The 20,245-nt window shown below is 46.0% G+C and overlaps 1 protein-coding gene across 1 annotated transcript in view; it reads right to left on the minus strand.

Moving 5' to 3' along the window:
• RFTN1 (raftlin, lipid raft linker 1) overlaps nt 1-20,245 on the minus strand; it is a 246,757-nt gene that overhangs the window by 49,857 nt on the left and 176,655 nt on the right. The window contains exon 6 of the mRNA XM_012558099.2: nt 11,222-11,425. Within this exon, the coding sequence (XP_012413553.1) occupies nt 11,222-11,425 (204 nt within the window). The remainder of the gene's footprint in view (nt 1-11,221; nt 11,426-20,245) is intronic.

Consider the following 20,245-nt stretch of genomic DNA (forward strand, 5'->3'; position numbering starts at 1 on the left):
TTTTGAGGGGGATAGATATAACACCAGATCTGAGCTTGTCAGATGCATTCTAGACGCGTTGATTCTTGGGAGTTCATAGGATGTGGGCTGCTGTACAGACAACATTTCAGGCAGCTCTTGTCAAGAAGTGGGATTTGGGGAGGGGAAATTTTTGCAAATGATTCACCATTGAAAATGCTTCACTGGGTATTCCTCTAGTCAAAATAGCAGTTTCAAGTTCTGTACAATGCAACAAATGTATATTAAACACACAGCATGATTCAGGCACTGTCCTAGGTAATGAAGGTGCAAAGAAAAAGAGAACAGGGTCCCTGCCCCTGCAGAAGACACATTAAAGGGGGCATGTTTTGCCCTCCTTTTGTTATGAACTGCTTAATGCCCTAGATTCATTTAGATAAGAGACTGTGAGAAAGAGGACTGGACTTAGAGGCAGGTGATTTAGGTCCGTGTTCTATCCTGAAAAGGGACGTGACCCTTTTCAATAGCTTGATCTCTCATCTGTGAAATGGGGCTGTGGGCAGATAATCCCTCCTTGTCCCTAACTTCTATTCTACAAGTCACTGCTCAATCATACAAAGCACATCTAAATAATATACTATTTTTGTTTTAAAAAGGATAATTCACATAATAATGTAACCTGTTTTTGCAGGGAGGGAAGAGAGACAAAGTTAGAAAGTCCTGTGAATCACACTGGAGGTCCTGGGATTGCCCATATTTTCTAGACATCACAAAGGAAAAGAATGATGGATGTGAATATAACAACCTTTGGCTTCTGTCTTCCAACAGACTCCATAAACAAAATTAAAAGGCAATTAATAAAATGAGAGAATTACTTGTAACAACAAAAATAAATAAAGGGCTAAGCTTAATATTCTCTCTATATAAAAAGCTTTTACAAATCAATAGCTAAAAATACTAAAACACCATTAGAAATGGGCAAAGGACATGAATTGGCAATTAATATTCTCTCTCTCTCTTACATACACACACGCACACACGCATGCACACACACGCACACACACCTTCAAGATGGCCAGTAAACATAAAAAAACGCTTACTTTTTCCTTTGCTTATCAAATTGACAAATTTTGAAAAGACACTGCTCACTGCTGGTAGGAGTACTGTGATCTGGGACAGTTTAAAATGTATAAGGGAATTGAAACTGCATAATCTGTCTAGAAAACAATTTGACAATGTCTTAAGGACCTGAAGAACCCTGGGGGTGCAGTGGTTAAGAGCTATGGCTGCTAACCAAAAGGTTGGCAGTTTGAATCTAGCAGCTGCTCCTTGGAAACCCTATGCGGCAGTTCTACTCTGTCCTATAGAGTCATTATGAGTTGGAATCGACTTGACGGCAACAGGTTGTTTTTTTTTAAGGGCCTGAAACACAAAAGTCCATCCTCTCTAACCCAGAAATCTACCTCATTTTAGTCTATCCTGAGGTAGTAACCACCCGTGCCATCAAATATTTATCTACAAGCATTACTTACAAAATTACTTAAAAAGTATCAATGATCTGAAAGTTCAACAATTCAAATATTCAACAATAGAAAAACCGTTAAATAAATTAGGAGATCTCCATACAATTAAATATTATGTACTCCCTAAAAAATTATGGGAATTTAATGATACAGGAAAGTGTTTTAGATACAATATTCTGGAGAAAAAACCAGAACACAAAACTACAGTATGAGGTGTATGTAAATATTTATGTTAATAAGGGTTAAACAAACATACCCTAAGGAAATACATAAAGTGCTAGCAACAGTTATAAGTATAATCTGAATTTTCTTTTTTATCCTTTCCTACAAGGTTAGGTAAGCAAACAAGCCACACGGATCTGTAGGTTTTGAAAGTTCCAGGCAGAGGGGACAGCCTGCATAGAAATGCAGAGTGAATGAGACGAAGGCAAGGACCAGATGAGCAGCAGAACCATGACGGAAGAAAGTCAAGAATAAGATGACTGGTGGGGAGACTGGCCAACTCAGGGCTTGTCCATGAGACTTGCTTTGGCTAATGGGATGCGCAGGCAGAGGCTTGAAATGCACTATGATGGCTGAGCTTCACCTCTTATGACTCTGCCACCAATTTGAGAAGGATATGCCCCAGCTAGCCAGCTGGTTCCAGGCAGATGAAAGACATGTGGAGCAGAGCTACCCCAATGGTGCCCAGCTTAGACCAGCTGACCCACAGACACATGAGTGAGCCCAGAGGAGATCAGCAGAGCTGCCTCTGCAGAGCTGCCCCAGCCAACCCACCCAAACCTATGAGAATAGATGATTCCACTGTTCTAAGCCAATGAGTTCTGGAGTGGCTTATTACACGGCATTAGTGTGCAATAACTGACTGATAACAACACGTGACCTAGACTTAAGAAACACGAGGCCAGTGCACTTCGCTTATCTTGAGGATATTTCTAGTTATTCCAGAATCATAGAGAGGCCTGACTATGGCAGAGAGGGTAATATCTGGAGCACATCAGACTTATCCTGATATTATCCCAACCTGATAAGATAATGCTGCATTTTCAGTAGGGTCCCTGTAGGTAAACCAATACCATGCTCCAGTTTCTTATTTCCTGTTCTAAATCCCTGTTACTGAACAGTCTCAGCAAGTGCTAAGCTTACCTTCCTTATTTGCTTTGCTAAAACGTTTTCTCCCAGTGTTTGCTCAATGCCCTCCTAAGACATTTTACATAGGTGACCAAAGAGAAAGAGAACTTCTCCTTATCTGAATCCCATTACAAGTGTTTTGGGGTCCCGGACAAGCATGGACCATCATTCAGCTCCCTTGTAAAGTTCTAGGTAACACAGGCCCAGCTGGAGCTCCAGCCACAGTAGGGATGCCCAAAGGAGCCCCTTTGGATAAACCTGGGGATGGCTGGGATCAGAAGACACTCAATAATCCTTCAGAATTATATCAACACAGTACAAATTTCCTCAAGGTTTCTACAAAAAACTACCCAATTTCCAAAGCCACTTCCTACAGTCCAATCTAGTTTGTTAAAAGGGGAGCAGTAACATTTTTTTTTTTTAATCCTTCTAAAACAGACCAAATACACTATCCACTTGTCATGGTGTGTACATTTCCTACAAGTGGGCTTCCAACATTTTCCTCAGTGGAAAACCTTCAAGCCACTTAAATGCACCTACCACATACTGTAAGTACTAGAGTGCCCAACTCAAGGTAAAGTAGAAATTGTTGACAGAGCTGGGCAAACATGGGACAATTAAGTGTCCTTGTAAGCCACTGTCCTCACCCAGTTAAGAGTGCGTTTGGGGGTCAAAATATCACAAGAAGGTTCTAGAAATGCATCTACACTGAAAATTTAGCCCCCCTTTCTATGAGGCAAGAGCGTTCTTGATTACAATGGCATTTAGCCTGCCAACAGAACCGTAAAACAGAGTTGACATCCAGAGGAGGAAAGAGATACTTGTGACCACTTGAAGCCCATCAAGACTCTCCTTCCCAGCCCATACCTGGCTTCTTCTCCTTCCTCCTGAGTTACAGGCTGAGAAGGAGGGCTTGTGGTCAGTGGGGAGAGGCACAGGTAGGCTTGGGGGCATGAAGTAGGAGCAAACCCAGGTCCTTATTTGCCATCAACCTCGTCCAGTGTCTTCCTTCCAGCCTCTCCGTTGTTGCTCTGCTATTCTGACTCCAGAGCGCTGATTCACCTACTTAACAACAAAGGAAGTTTGGAATGGCTGTCAGAATTTGGTCATCTGTAACAGCAAGAAAGTCAATGAACCACAGAGAGCAGACAGCTGGGCTTTTAAAGAGCCCCTTGTTTTGACGGCCTGGTCCATTCCCTGTCTCCTCATTACCTTCATGGCTCAGTCTCACTGTAATGCGCACCAAGGTGGGTATAAATAGGACTATGTCAGAGTGAAGGCTTCCAATGTAAAAAGGTTAAATCACCCTCCATCTGTGGAAAACATTCCATTACCACTGCATTTTTTATTAAGGTAAAGATGCTTCCCTACTGTCCACAACAAAAACCTATTTGCCCTGGTACTGTATAAATATTTGATGCCCGTCTTTTGGCAAAAGGCCACCTTAACATTCAGAGCTTATTATTTACAAGAAGGATGTGGGAAAAGGAGATTCGCCCTATCATCCTGAGAGGTAAATTCTCTGAGGCAACGCCTCTCCTGCAGCCTCTGAGACGTAGACTGCCTATCAGGTTAACCCTCAGGCTGACCCCAGGTTGCTTCTTCTCCAGAGTCCTGCATGAAACGAACACGCCACGACAAGTGGTCAAAGTATTTGGCCTATTTTTGCAGGAATAAACAAGAAGAAAACTATTACTATTCCCCTCTTAACAAACTAGATTGGACTAAATTGCCCACACAGGTAGCTGGCATAATCAATTTCCTTGGTTCTCTGATGGCCCCTTCTCCCCATCAGAGGCTACCACTTAGATTCCAGCAATGGCACAAGCCAACTGCAAAACTGTAACTGCACTCATGTCATACCGACGTATAACTCCGCTGCAAATGTAATCACCGTTCAATGGATTCCAGATAATGGTGCCACGTTGCCTCTCAATCACGCTGCAGCTAATTTGCTGACATTATCAAAGGAGCAAGCAAGCCTGCTGCCTTCTCTTACCTCTCAAGCCCTCACTGCTGCTCACAGCTTTCCTTCCTTCCTACATTATCAGTCTGAAGTCGTGAATGATCTAATGGTGATGTAACTCCTATTCAGTTATAGTAAGGGTTAGCCTGCAGGCTTCAATCCCATTTAACTGATCAGATGGGAAGACTGCAATTCAGAATGTTTGCTGGATGGGAGACACTCTGTCAGCCACAGTTCATGGTTTCTTTTTTAATTCTCCCTCCAATTCTGCAAGGGTTATCATTCCCTCTTTGTGGGCAAGAAAAGAAAAGTAACGGAAGTTAAATAATTTGTCCATGTTCATACAGAATATAAAAGGCCAAACTAGAACTGAAACATGGTTTGACTCCAAAGCCTACACTCTAACAACTAACAAATATTTATTGAGCTACTGCTACAGATGAGCCAGAAGCTGTTTCCAGGCGCTGGGGTAAGTGAAGAACAAACAGACGAGGCCTCTACACCCAAGAAGCTGATGTTCTCTGACCACTGCACCATCTGCTCTCTGCCTTGGTATTCTGGGTAGAATCTCAATGGGGTCCCAGTGAGATGGTCCCAGGGCTTCTGTTTGGGGCCAAATCTGTGCAGATGCCATGCCTTATTATATGGAGGAATAAAAATCAAAATTTGCTTGCAGATGGATAAATTGTGTATCAAGTCAGTGGAATCGTATACAGCAATGAGAATAAAGGTCTGCAATTACATGTAAAAATGTGGATGAATCTCGCAAACATAATGAGTGAAAGAAGCCGGACCCCAAAACTCCATACTCCATTCACATAAAGTTCAAAAACTAATCTGTGGTGTTCAAAGTCAGGACTGTGGCCACCCCTGGGGTGCTGCGACCAAAAGCAGGATGAGGAGGGCCCCTAGGGACTAACATTTTCTGTTTCTTGATCTGGTACTGGTTACATGGGTGTGCTCGCTTTGTGAAAATCCACCAAGCTGTAGCCTTATGATCTGCAGAATTTTCTACATGCGTGCTATACTGCAGTAAAAAGTTTTCTTAAGAATGTGCTGAAAATGCATTTAATGGCAAAAGTGAAATCTAACCTCTACAGTGTTAACTGATTTCTCTGAAACAGAAGCCATGCCTGTAACCATGAGGGCAAACATTCCTGGAGACAGGCGGTGTCCCAAGGGAGCTGGCCGCTGGAAGCCACCGGGAACTCCTTCCTTCTCCTTCCCTGTCCAGTCCTCACCCACTTTCAGCTCCTCGCTCCCCCAAACTCTGCAGGTCCACAGTGATGCACATCCCAACACCAACTTCCCCTCTCATCATCATTGACATTATTGAGCACCATCCAGAAACATTTATTGGTTACCTACTGTATACAGGATGTGATGGCACTGGGACCTGAAGAAGTACAGGGCACAGGACCTGCCCAGGGGCTTACATGTATATTTGTAATCTCTCACACATGTATTTTATTTGATTGTTACATGCTTTTTACGTACGTTTGGAAACATCAGGTAAAGTGGGATGTGCTAGGCACCAAGAAAAGGTGGTACAAATACAAGCGTCATTTGGATTTAGATGAGGCTGGAGGCATCAGGGAGGATCTCAAGGAAGACTGAGTCCTTTAAAAAGGGTAGGAATGGAGAGACGTCTAAGTGATTATTACCTGTCTCCTGATGTGATGCAACATGGAGAACAAACATCACCTGTAATGTATCCTAGTCATCAATGCTTTATTGATCAGGGCTTTAGAACCCACTTCCAGTTCATAGGAAATACAGAGGCGAGATAAACACCATGGGGAGCTGAGCAGACAGATACAGAATGCAGAGCATTCTGCAGGATAACAGGCTAGTCAGCCCAGTCAAAAAGCAGTGATGGATGTGGGGACCACGTGTGGAGCATGGTGCCAGTTGAACTGGGGTTTGGATAATCTGTAAAGGACATTTTTGGGAAACAACTGAAGATATCTGAATATGGACTGGATAAAGATGATATTAAGGAATTATTAAATTTGGTTAAGTATGATGATGCTTCTTTTAAAAAAGGCAGAAATTATATAGATGAAGCAGAAGGGCTGGGTGTGGGCACAGGCAAAGAGGGTTTATGCTCAGCACAGGTGGGGGCTGAGGAGGAGGCCTGGACAGAGGAAGAGGTTGGGGGCTGGGGTGGGAAGGACTGCCAGAGGGGGAAGGCCTGCGGGTGAGGAGAGGGTGGGAGCAGGGCGAGGGAAGGACGAAGGCAGGAGGACAGAATAGGACAGGGCTGGGACGGGGAAGGCAAGGGCAGGACCAGGGCAGAGCCAGGGAGGCTGAGGGCAGCAGCAGAGGGTGGTGATAACAGCAGGGATTCTACAGGCCCAGAAGCCTCCTAGTTGGGTCCTCAGATGGTGGGCACCCAGCTCCCCCTCACGCCCAGCCCTGGATCCCAGTACTGCCCCACTGCCTCAACAGCCAGCCCAGCAGAAGGGCTCCCCTCCTGGCTTTTCCCACCTTCTTAGCAGACTCTGGCTTTCTTCTCATCTGCTGGGGTGTCTCTGAGCATCCACTCTGCTGTCCGGCCCCTGGACTTGTCCATACTCCTGGCTGGCTATCCTGGTCCTGCCACCTCCTGAGGGGTAACTCTGGAGCCCCACCCCCCACCCCTGCAAGGGTCACCCAAGGTCCTCCTGGGGACCTCGCCTCTCACCAACATAGACACCACTTTCTTCTCCTTTCCTGCACCTCCTCATCCTCCTTTTCCTGCCCACACCCTCCTTTCTTCCTGCTGCTTTCTTGCCACTTGCTGGTAACCTTAGCAAGGACTCTGTGCCTCAGTTTCCTCAGCTTTAACACAAGGATAGCTGCAGTACCGACTGCACTGGGCTGTTGTGGGGATTCAATGAGCTCGTATGTTTGAATTGCTTAGACCAGCACCAACACATAGTAACTGCTACATGTCCACTGTCATCATTTCGATTCTCCTTTGTCTGCGTCTCCAGCTTGCCAGGGCCCAAGGGCAAAGCCTCCCTCAGCCCACGATCCTTTGGGAACCGTACACGTCTTTCCGTGTTACGGGGTGTAAAGCCTAGAAAACAGAAACTGGTGTCTTATCTGGATGAGTGGGCTAAAACATTACCTTGTTTATGGGACAAAGTTCTCATGAGTTTTATGACTCTGTGGAAAATAGTTTGAAGTACAAATCTCCATTTAAGAGTCATTATTAGTGCTTTCTCCAGGTGGCAAACAACTTTAAGGTATGCTTCTAACTCTGTCAGGTTTATTTGTAAGGATACTAATTATCTCATTAGAAACGGGTTCTTTGTATGATTATGATTAGCCTTCTTTTTTTCTTGACTTTTTTTTTTTAATTCTAGGAAAAGTACATATGCATATTTCATCCCTGGCAAATGGAAACCTTTGGCTTTTCCAGAGCAGAAACGCCCAGCCCACTAAGCATTATTCCTAAGCCACACAGGGTGAGATCATGTTTAAAGTTTCTGACTCGTGACAACCCTATGTGTGTTAGAGTAGAACTGTGCTTCATAGGGTTTTCAGTGCATGATTTTTTGGAAGTAGATCACCAGGCCTTTCTTCTGAGGTGCCTCTGGGCAGAGTTGAACCTCCACTCTTTCAGTTAGCAGCCAAGCATGTTAACCATTTACACCACCCAGGGACACCTTGTTTAAAATTAGAGTGAGTTTAAAATAATTTTGATCGGAGGATTTTGCAGCCCTCTCTGAGATGGAGCTGTACAGCTGGGGTGGAACTCTAGACATGGGCAGCTGGCTGTGAAGAGAGATGTCACAGCCTCGGGTAGAAGACGTCACAGCTGCACTTGTCAGAGGAAAACTCATGTTCTGGCTTCAGGGCAGGAAGGCTTGATTTAACAGAGCTCAGCTAAGGAGGTGCTCTGGTGGCGCAGTGGTTAAGTGTTTGGCTGCTAACCAAAAGGCCAGCAGTTTGAATCTACCAGCTACTCCTTGGAAACCCTATTGGGCAGTTCTACTCTGTCCTGTAGGGTCGCTATGAGTTGTAATTGACTCAACAGCAATGGGCTTATTTTTTGGTTAAAGCTGAAGAAGGATATAATAGCATTTCAAACACTCAACCGTAATCTGAAGAAAAAAATTGTATCAATTATTTTTGTTTTTGGAGTTGAGGCTGGAGAGTGGAGAGGGGAAGTGGAGAGTACTCAGCCTTAGTTGCCAAAGCCAGAATGGTGGCTGTTGTGTGCTGTCAAGTCAATTCCAACTCACAGCGACCCTACAGGACAGAGTAGAACTGCCCCGTAGGGTTTCCAAGGCTGTAATCTTTACAAAAGAAGATCACCAGGTCTTTTCTCCAGCAGAGCAGCTGGTGAGTTCAAATCGCCAGCCTTTTGGTTAGCAGATGAATGCTTAACCATTGCACCACTAGGGCTCCTTGCCATAATGGTTAGCAAGACAATAAATGGCTTGCCCCTGACAAGATAGGGCAGCGGAGGCAAAGGGCAGATTTCCTTTTTGATGTCCCAGTTCTCCTAAGGGGGGAAATCACCAGGGGCCGCCTGTGTAGCTGCTGACTCCAGCGCCACCCTGCACATCTTTGAGACTTTAGTAAAGGCAACCATCAGCTTCAAAGGGAGAAATGTAAAACTATACATAGCCATACAGAGCCTCTATGCGTGCACCACAAGGGGCAGGAAAAGAGTCACCACTGCCCAAGGTGGGCAACCGGGGAGCCTGCAGGAAGCAGGGAGGCGAAGTCTTCCACCCTCCTTGGCCTCCTCTGCACCAACCCATCAGGCTGTAACACCTGCCCCAGCCACGCACCACAACTGGTGTTGATGGGGCATCCCACAGAGACCACGACAGTCCTTGCTCCAGGTACCTGTGTAGCACCCAGGAAGGCCTCCTCATGAAGATGGAGATCACTATACCAGCAGGGAACTGACTTTTTCATTAGTTGTATCAATGAAACATACCCTCTAGAACTGCACTATCCAATACAGTAGCCACTATCCACATTATTGTTGTTAGCTGCCACTGAGTTGGCCTCCGACTCATGGCGACCCCACGCATGACGGGATAGTACTGTTGTATGTTGTATGATAGTATGTTGTATGTTGTATGTTTTCATTCGCTGATTTTTGGAAGAAGATTGCCAGGCTTTGCTTCCTAGTCTATCTCAGTCTGGAAGATCCACTGAAACTTGTTCAGCATCGCAGCAACATGCAAGCCTCCAATGACAGACAAGTGGTGGCTGTGCACGAGGTACACTGGCTGGGATCCAAACAGGGTGTCTCCAGCACAGGAGAGAATCCTGCCACTGAACCACCACTGCCCTCACCAACCACATACAGCTATTTAAATCTCAATTAATGAAAATTAAATAAATTTTAAAATTCAGTTCCTCAGTGTGCTCACCACATTTCAAGTGCTCAGGAGCCACATGGGGCGAGTGGCTACCACGCTGGCCAACACAGATATAGAACATTTCCATCATCACAGAAAGTCCTATTGGACAGTGTGGCTCTTGATCAATTCTTAACGAGCTAACATCCTTTCTTATGTCTTCATCCATTCAACAAATAGTCATGGCCCACTACACTATATAAATCCCGCTGCTACTATATTCATATGCTAATATTAGATATTGATATTTAGACAGGGAACTTGTATCCCAAATTAAGACCTAACTGTGCTGTATCATGTTTTAAGGCTTCAAATCATTTGAAGTGTGTGCGTTCAGAATGAAGAATACAGTCTCTATTCTAAGGTTGTTTGTTGGCATTTCAAAGGTTGCAAATAATGTAGAATCCAAACTCCCTTCCAGTCTCTGCTATTTCTTGGGAGAGAAAACCACTCACCAACCAAGCTGCAGTGCTGTTGAGGCCTCCTGCCAGGTTTTGCTGGGATCAACACATTTGGTGTTATGTTTCACTTACTCAGGAATCCCGCTGATAGGCAGCCCTCAGGAGCAACACATGCTGGCAAGTCAGCCTGCTCCCCAAATTACCTCCCAGCTTTGACGCACCCTAGTGACTGAACTTGCCTTTGTGTTAACTGAAACCCTTTCTTTGTGTGACACATTTCCCCACTTTGGGCAGACTTTCCCACTGCTGTCAAAAAGCTGACATCAATAGTGCTACTCCATGCAGCAAACCCTCAGGGATAACCCATTATGGGGATGGGGGTAGCAGTGGGTGCCACAAGACACAGAACGGTGTGTGTCCCAGCAGAGCTAACAGAAACTAGGCTGTTCAATTTATTTCTCTACTGTTAATTCCAAGGTGCTGCTACTGCTACTTCAGACTGTAATAGTGTCTACAAACAATTTGCACTTTGGGAGCGGCATGATCCCAGGGGGTAATTAACATACCCAGGGAATAATCTTTTTAAAAGCTTTTAAAAGCAACATAGACTAAGGCTACCATCGATGAAATCAAATCACTCCCATTTCTCTGTCATTCTGGAAGACACCTGGGTGACTCCTGGAGAGGTTGATACAGCCTAAGACCTGGGCTTTATGGAAAGTTCCTTAGGATGTGTTAATTAGAAATCAAATGCACCGTGTTTATCAGCGACAAAGCTTTCTGAATGGAGTAGGCTCTGAAGGTGGGCTATGATTCTACTAATTAGAAGCAGAGTTCACAAGGGACACCCACGAGCTGAGAATTCCATACCATTCACCATCCCAAGGTAGAAGACCGCGTTCACCAGCACGTTTCCTTTCCGGAAGTGGTCACTCATGTGCTCCAACCAGTTGGCGTCCAAACTGCTCACCGTCTGACCATTCTTGGAGACCCGGAGAGGAATGGTGACAGGATAGTATTGCTGACACTTGTGCTGGCTCTTCGGTTTGTTGAACAAGGCGAAGATCTCCATTTCTGTTGATATTTGCAAAGGGGGTGGGGAGAGAAGAGGTCAAATGGTGGGAAAACTCTCCTTCATTGGGTCTAGAGGAATTGTGAGAAGCGTGAAGAAATGAAACAAAAAGTAGGATCTCTGTTAGGTTGCACTACCGATACTAGCTGTCTCATGGTAACACCACTGTCTCGGAGTAGAGCTGTGCTCTACAGGGGTATTAATGGCTGATTTTTCAGAAGGAGATCACCAGACGTTTCTTCCGAGGCACCTCTGGGTGGACATGAACTTCCCACCTTTTGGTTGACAGCCTAGGACATTAACCGTTTGCACCATCCAGGGACTCTCGGTTGCCGTATTGACAAATAATAAAACCCGATTCCAAGCTGTAAATTGAGCTTCCTGAAAAGTGACATGGACCTCAAAGGTTGAGCTTCAGGTGGGGGACATAGGTTTTAAATCAGGAATATAATGAACAGCTGTTATCTGGGATTAATTTATATATTTAGGTGCTTGAGAAAAAGGCATAGTAGACCTTTCTAGAAATTCAAATAAAGTGTGTTTTGGAAGTAAAAGTAGATATATTTGGACAAAAGCTGGTCTTAAAAAAAAAAAAGGAAATGCACAGAGGCACATAAAAACAAAAATATGGCTCTAATTCCAGGAAGTTTTACACCCCTGAATTCACTATTTATAAACTGCAGTGGTGTTTCCTGGGGCTGAACCCATAATACTTAATCAAGTACATCAAAAATACATCACTGATAAGTAAAAATAAATCCATTCCCGTAAATGAGGGTTCCTGCCTGCAGTGGCAGGTCAGCTGGAGCAGCGAGCGGGCACTGGGAGTGAGGCGCCAAGCTTTCCGTTACTTCATTTATGGCTCGGTTCTTCGGAAATCAATAATCACTCCCACCAGACAGCTGCTCCTCGCCTGACGGACATGCCGCCGGGCAGGAGCTAGCAATATCAGCCTCCGGGAGCAAATACCTGGAATTTCAATCTCCGTCTGAAGGTCTGTTTTTGTGTTACTCATTTAGTCAAGCAATTAGCGATCACTCAACTTCAAAAGCTTTGCTTATACAGGCTAGTCAAGAACATGCTTTGGCTTCCAAAAGTATCTGTTTGCATAATAAGAAAATCCCCACCCTTCATTCAAAGAAAAATTTGAAAGGTCATAAAGAATGGCTGACATTAACAAAAAGGACAAAGCATGTTCATGCTCCTGGCACAAGACTCTGATCCTTACCCACATTCAGGGACGCTGTTTCCCAAATTTTAGTATTTCACAATTTGTGCGGTATACAAGTACTCGCTGAATTCTTCTTTAAGTTGACTCATTTTCTTTGATATAAATGCATTCACAAGGGAAACCACTATCACTTGCCATAAACAGGAGGTAACAATGAAGCACATTAACACCAAATATGTTCATCCACTTACCATCTAAAATTATCACAGAGGTGCCATATTCTCGGACAAAGGAAGTCTTTTTACAGGCCCATCTGAGCAAACATCATCTGAGCATTCTCTGGGGATCAATGCTGGGCCATGAGATTTTGTCATCAGCAACAGTTAAACTATCAGGGAAGCCATTTTAAGCTATCTATGTAATAGAACCAATTTGGAAGGGATGGGGCCCATCTTCGAAGTGGCCACCTGGATTTTAAACATTATGCTACCCTATACATCATCCCCACCTCATCTCGCCTTTCACGGTACACCTGCCTAAATTAGGACAACATCTCCAGCCAGTAAATGTATTCACACAAGAGATTGGGTCTTGGTTTATAGAGTTGGCAATCACTAGATTATTTCACAGGAGCCCTGGTGGTACAATAGTTAAGAGCTCAGCTGCTAATCGGAAGGTCTGAGGTTCGGAGCCACCAGTGGCTCCGCAGGAGAAAATACCTGGCGATCTGCATTTGTAAAAATTACAGCCTAGGAAATCCTATGGGGCAGTTCTACTCTGTCCTATAGGGTTGCTATGAGTCGGAATCGACTCGATGGCAAACAATGATAACAATGACAAAAACACTATTTTGTGACTTTGAAATACAAAGTTTAGGAATGGAGCGATGCAAAGAAAGGTCTGTAAGGAAGGGGGATACAGCGCTGGATCCAGGGCAGGGGAGCAGAAAGTGAACTAGATGACCAGGTGTATTCCGGGCCTGGGTGCCAGAGGTTCAAATAAAAGCTACAGCTACAAGGACAAGAGGATAAACAATCCTCTAGTGAGTCATTGTGTGAGTGACTGTGGTGTGATGGATCGCTTTTGTGTGGCCTTTCTTGCCATGGTTTTGTAACTCCTACCCAAAGGATTGCGCAGGACTGTGCAAATAAGGTAATTATGGCCCACCAAAGACACTGGTCAGTTTGGCCATTCTGCTAGGCTTAAAATGAGCAGGAAAGAGAAGATTTCACCACCACCAAGGAAGAAGGGCCAAGAGAGGAGCTTGTCTTTGGACTCTGGATCCCTGCACTGAGAAGCTCCTGGAACCAGGAGACCGAGAGAGAGTTGTAACGCGGAAGATGGTGAAAAGTGGTGGCAGAGAAACAGTGGCAAGAGAGACTGGCAGGAGATGGTGCAGTGGGCTTCCTGGCCCATGGAGTAAGAAAGCTGAGTGCCTTTGGGCAGGAGGCTTACTGGCCAAGTAGATGCCTCGAGGCACTTATCAGCAGAGTTAAAAGAGCTTTATAACACTTGCTCGAGCAGGGCAGAGGCTGAGGGGCCAAAAGAGCTTTGTAACGCTTGCCCAGGCTAGGCAGAGGCCGAGGGCCAGAGAGAGGTGTGCCTGTGAGCACAGCTGGGAAGAGGGGGTCCTGATGGAAGAACTATATTCTGAGCATTCCTAAACCTGAATTGTAACCTGTTACTTCACTAATAAAACCCATAATCGTAAGTATGGTCTGTGAGTTCTGTGTGGCCATTGCAATGAATTATTGAACCCAGCAGAGAAGTAGAGAGTACCCTGGGAGGGATGGTTGGTGTCAGAATTGGTAAAGATAGTGGACAGAGGAGGTGTGTCTAAACTTCCACCTCACAGGAATCAGCCTTGGGCTGTTGATCTTGATTCTGCTTCCTCCTTGTGAAGTTACAGGAGGTCAGATGCCGCCTACATGCTGTTTTTACAGTCAGGCATTGACTCCATTTAGATTCCTTCAGAAGTAGATGCGGTCAGCTTTCAGGTGCAAACAGTTTATTTGGGACGTGAACCCAGGAAACAGGGAGTAGGGAAGTAAAGAACGGAAGAGATGAAAGCCAATGAAGAGTGCATTAATGAGCAGGGCAACTAGGCTCAATCCCACTGGGAGCTTTTGAGACACAGTGTAGAACATGCCTCAGACTGTCCTACCAAGGGGCAAGGAAGCTAGGGCATTTATCCACCAACTCCACCCTCTTGGAGCATTAATTCCTCGGGACATCTGGCCTGCCCCACATGCTAAGGAAGTTATTGGCATGGCCAGAACTGCCCACAGGTGACCCCCAGGGGGGTCAGGGCACCAGTCGCTATAGTCTACTACACTCAAGCACAAATGCATGAGAATAAAAAGAAGAAAAACAATTAGCATTTGCATGGGAGACGTGAGTGCGAAATATGGAAATGGCAAGAGTTTAAAAATACGTGGCATTTACTCACGCAAAAGGAACCCCTGATCACTTGGCAAGACAAAAACACAACTTTCTCAAATTCGTAATGAAACAGAAAAAGGGGAAGGCCAAAAGAAGAACCGAGAATGCTGGGGGTGGGGTGGAGGGGAGACAGAAACTCAGACAAGGTAGACAATGCTGACATCGGACCCAGCTTTTCCAGCTGAATCCTTCCGAGGGTGGAGGGCTGAAGCCAAAGACAGAAATAAGTTTTTCAGGAAGGAAAAGGAAATGCTGTTGGAATTAAGAGCCTCAAAAGCATTTGCAGCAATGAAATATCGGGGAAATTCTGATTTCAGACGTGTAACCCTTTAGTAAACTCCTCTGTCCCGTGTCTCCTCGGCCACGATCCTCTCCTCACTCACATGGAGACGAGCCAAGAGAAACTGTCCAAAAATGATGCCCTTTGATGTTTTAATACTCTGGTTCTCCAACAGACATCTTCACACAAGCACACATAAGCAGGCATCAGGGACTCCAAAAAAGAAGCCCCGAGTTTGTTTAAATATCCTCAGCTGCTTCGTGACTCTGCCATGACCCTAGCTGGAAGATTTTTCCAGATGCGGGACAAAAAGTCCCAAAGGAGGGGGGAAGGCATTGTTTCTGAGAATGTTCTGAGAAGGGATGAAGAATTGAACGGCAGAGCACCCAAGCAGCATCAAGACTGACTTGTCTTTCTCTCTATTCTTTCCTGTCTTGTTATCTGTTATTTTCCCCCCGCACAGGGCCTTGCCTTGCTTCATGTGGACACCCGTTGCTGTTGTTAGAGGCCGTCAAGTCGATTTTCAACTCATAGCATTGATTTTCAACTCATAGTGACCCCATGTGACAGAGTAACTGCCTCACAGGGTCTTCTTGGCTGTGATCTTTATGGGAGCAGACAGCCAGGTCTTTCTCCTGCAGAGTTGCTGGGTGGGTTTGAACTGCCAATCTTTCAGTTAGCAGCTGAGCGTTTAACCATTGCACCATCAGGGCCCCTAGTGTCCAGCAAAGTCCCTGTGATATGGTGGGTGGTGCATTTATGTTTGCTGGATTGCCCTAAACCAGACAAGTGGAGGAAGCTAGAGGAGGAAGACGGGTTTTGTGGCCCTGTGGCTGGGCATCAGCTGGGTGTGCTGCTTGCCCAGTAGCCCGGTCTGCTCATCCTTATCTTGCTCAGCTACTTGGGAGTAGGGAGCAGGAGAGGTAGATGTCCAGCTCTAATGCCCGTGTCCAGGGGTAGGAACTTAGGCAGAGGATAAAGTCTGCAGTTGGTCCACAAGCATGGCCTCAGAAAGCCCATGACTTGCAGGTGAGCAAGGGGATCTGGTTGTGTCCTGGTGTCTAAGAAGACCACAGGTCTGGAGAGAAGAGGGCTCAGAGTCTGCCTTAAAGCCTAAGGCTCCAAAGGGGAGACGCAGAAGGCGCAGGCTGGCGAGTTAACTTGGCTGGAAGGAGCAAACAGAATTCACACTTGGCAGGGCAGCCCGGGCTGGGTGGGGAGTGAGGTCTGCAGAGGTCACCACTGGCTGGAGAGCTAAAGGACAAAAGGTTTGCCATTGGGAAGACAGGGCTGTGGGCACTGGGTGGGAAGAGAGGGCAGAGGGGCCTCAGCTGCCCCATGCAGATTCCTGAGTCCAGAGGCAGGCTGTTTGTGGTCTTGGTCATCCTGGGGGACTAAGAGCAGGGGACCTCTGCATGGCAGGGCAGCAGGGAAAGGCAAAGGTGTGGAAACACCGTGTGTGCAGCGACGCCAGGGAGCCTTTGGGTCAGGATGACAGAGCACACACGCCATGCTTACAAGGGCCTTTCACCTTCATCACCTCGTGTGACCCTCTGACTCCATGGGAGGGGGCTGCACTGGTTCCCTGCCCAGAGTGGTAAGTGGGTCCCCCACAAATCACAAGCCTGTAAGTGGCAGAGCCAAGAGTCTTTTGAACTCCAAACCCCGGGCTGTTTCCCAAATCTAACAAGAGGCTAATTTCATCAGGATATAGAAAGCAAGAGCTGATGACCACGGGTGGGAGTTCAATAGCTGTTTGCTAATGGACTACGTGATGGGCTAGAAAGATGGTGGCAGGTGGCAGATCTGGAAAGGGGTGGAACCATGGGGTAGAACTATCCTGGGGTGGTGGAGTGGCTATTGCTTGAGAGTTAGGGAAGGAGGCCAAGCATCGAAAAGCCAGACTCAGGGGGGCACGCCTTTCTCTCCTTGAGTTTTAGATTTTCACAATGAGCTGGCTGCCAAGAAGTCTACTGAACCAAATCCCCTCAGCCGAGAAAAACAATTGAGATCACTGGCTAAGGTTTCTAGCTGGCATTTCTAAGCCTTTTTTTTGGAAGCATTATTTTTCCTTCCTCTGCTTTCAAGGTAGTCAGGTATTATCATTATTTTATTGTGCATTAGGTGAAAGTACAGAGCAAATTAATTTCTCATTCGACAGTTTGTACAAAAAGTATTTCATAACCTTGATTTTATTCCCCACAATATGTCAGTACTCTCCCCATTTCTACCCTGGGTTCCTCATTTCCTTTAGTCCTGATTTTCTATCCCTTTCTGCCTTCTCATCTTTGCTTTTGGGCAGATATTGCCCTTCTGATCTCCTATAATTGTTCTAAGGTGTGCGTTCCTCTCAGATATTACTGTTTATCTTATGGGCTTGTCTATTGTTTGGCTGGGAGGTGCTCTCTGGGAATGGCTTAAGTTCCAGGTCAGAAGGGTGTCTTAGGGCCATAGTCTCGGGGGTTCCTCCAGTCTCTGTCAGAACAGTAAGTATGGTCTTTTTCTGTGAATTTGATTTTTTGTTCTGCAATTTTTCCACCCTTCTGTCCAGGACCTTCTGTTGTGATCCCAGTCAGAGCAGTCAGTAGTGGTAGCCGGGCACCATCTAGTTCATCTGGCCTCGGGTTCGTGTTGGCAGTGGTTCATGTGGTCCATTAGTCCTTTGGACTAACTGCTCCCTTGAGTCTCTGGTTTTCTTAATTCTCCTTTGCTCTGGGCAGTAAGAGACCAATGGTTGTATTTTAGATGGCTGCTCACTTTTCTAAATATTTTAAGTGAGTAGGAGCAGAGCAGGAAGGGTAGTTGGAAGGCTTTTTATGACTATTTTGGTGACAGGAGAACAATGTGAATTTGTGTGAACCTGTATGGCCTTGTTTCTCTGCCTGAAGCTGTAGCAACAGAGACAGTGAGGGAAGAATAAGACCAGAATTCTGAAAGCCAGGAGAGAAGTGATGGGTGGACGTCATGAGGGACAACTTCCTAACTTTTACCCTGCACTAGCCTTTCCCAAAAAAAAAAAAAAAACCAGTGGCTATAAAGTAGATTCTGATTCATGGTGACCCCGTGTGTATCAGAGTAGAACTGTGCTCCCTAGGGTTTTCAATGGCTCATTTTTTTGGAAGTAGATCACCAGGTCTTTCTTCTGAGGTGTCTCTGGGTGGACTCGTAACCCCAATCTTCCAGTTAGTAGTTTAGTGAGTTAACCATCTGCACCACCCAGGGACTCCAGCCTTCCCCAACTCAGTCCTATTTACAACCAATGAAGACAACATGCTACCCAAGGACGGCACGCATCAGGGAAGGCAGCACTAGGGGCTGGTTTATGCTTCCGGAGCAGAGCTGCAGGGGCCTGGGAGTGCCAAGAAGGAGACCAGCTCCTTCACAATAAGGAGAGGGCAAGCATGAGGAGGGAGGAGTGGCCTGGAACAAGGCAAGTGCAGGTGATCTCTCTTCACCACAATGACATCAAACAGACAAGAAATTCCCCCTGAACCAGGACATGAAAGTCAATGAGCAGGAAGAGTAACTCACGACGGGCTACCCCTGGCAAAGGAGGGCATAACCGCTGGACCAGAGTGGAGGGGGAGGGGCAGCCTGCCCTCTGTTTCCAGATGGGGAGTTCGCTGGAAAGCCCTGTCTGAGCAGCCACGGACTAGACTCCCGCTCCCCTAGGCCTCCTAGAAAGGAAATAAATTAAACGAGGAGAAGGAGGGGGAAGGAGGGAATCTCCCTCTGGATTGTTTTTAATTGTCTTGCTGTGATTGCCTATTTAAGCCCACCTGGCAGAAAGAGGAATAAAAACACTTCGGCCTCCTTAGGGGGCCCTGAGAGAAAGGCAAGCTGAAAGCTGAGCTAGCAGCAGGGAGGGGAAGCTGTGGGGTAGAGTAGAGCGTGTGTGCGTGCGTGCGCGTGTGCGTGTGCGTGTGTGTGTGTGTGTGTCTGTCTGTCTGTCTGTCTCTGTGTGTGTGTGTGTCTGTGTGTATGTCTCTGTGTGTATGTCTGTGTGTGTGCGTGTCTGTGTGTGTGTGTGTATGTCTCTGTGTGTGTGTGTGTCTGTGTGTGTGTATGTCTGTGTGTATGTCTGTGTGTGTGTGTATGTCTGTGTGTGTGTGTGTCTGTGTGTATGTCTGTGTGTGTGTGTCTGTGTGTGCGTGTCTGTGTGTCTGTGTGTATGTCTGTGTGTGCGTGTGTCTGTGTATATGTCTCTGTGTGTGTGTGCGTGTGCGTGTCTGTGTGTGTGTGTGTGTGTGTACCTGTGCGCGCATGTGTGTATGTGTGCTGGTGGGGAGGTGATGGTGAGAGGACTTCCCAGGGAAGGAAACGACCAGACTTCCTAGGAAGAAGACCAGCAGAGGGCCATGACCAATGGGGACAGGGTCCCTGGATATCCGGCCTTCAGGGAGGCTGAATGTCCATGAGATGAGATAAAAATTTAACTCTATGAGGGTGTGGATAGTGACTTTCCTTATCTGTGAAATGGGGATAATAATAGCATCTTCTGTCGTCAAACTGTTGTGAGGAATACTTGAAATGAACACAGAAAGGACTTAAAATAATACACTCAGATGGTGTTATGGATTGAATTGTGTCCCCCCAAAGGTATTAGAATCCTATCCCCTATACCTGTGGAGGTAATCCCATTCGGGAATCGGGTTTTCTTTGTTATTTTAATAAGGCCATATCAGTATAGAGTATGTCCTAAACCGAATCACTTCTGAGTTATAAGAAAGAGCAGAATAAACACGGAGGAAGACAGATGCTATCTGACGAGAGAGGCAGAGAAATCTACAAGCCGGGGAACTCCAACGACTGCTGGCTACTAAACCAAAACCAAACCAAATCCACAGCCATCGAGTTGATTTCGACTCATACCAACCCTATAGGACAGAGTAGAACTGCCCCATAGGGTTTCCAAGGAGTGGCTGGTGG

This window comes from Trichechus manatus, unplaced genomic scaffold (assembly GCF_000243295.1).
Source record: "Trichechus manatus latirostris isolate Lorelei unplaced genomic scaffold, TriManLat1.0 scaffold00136, whole genome shotgun sequence".
NCBI lineage: Eukaryota > Metazoa > Chordata > Mammalia > Sirenia > Trichechidae > Trichechus > Trichechus manatus.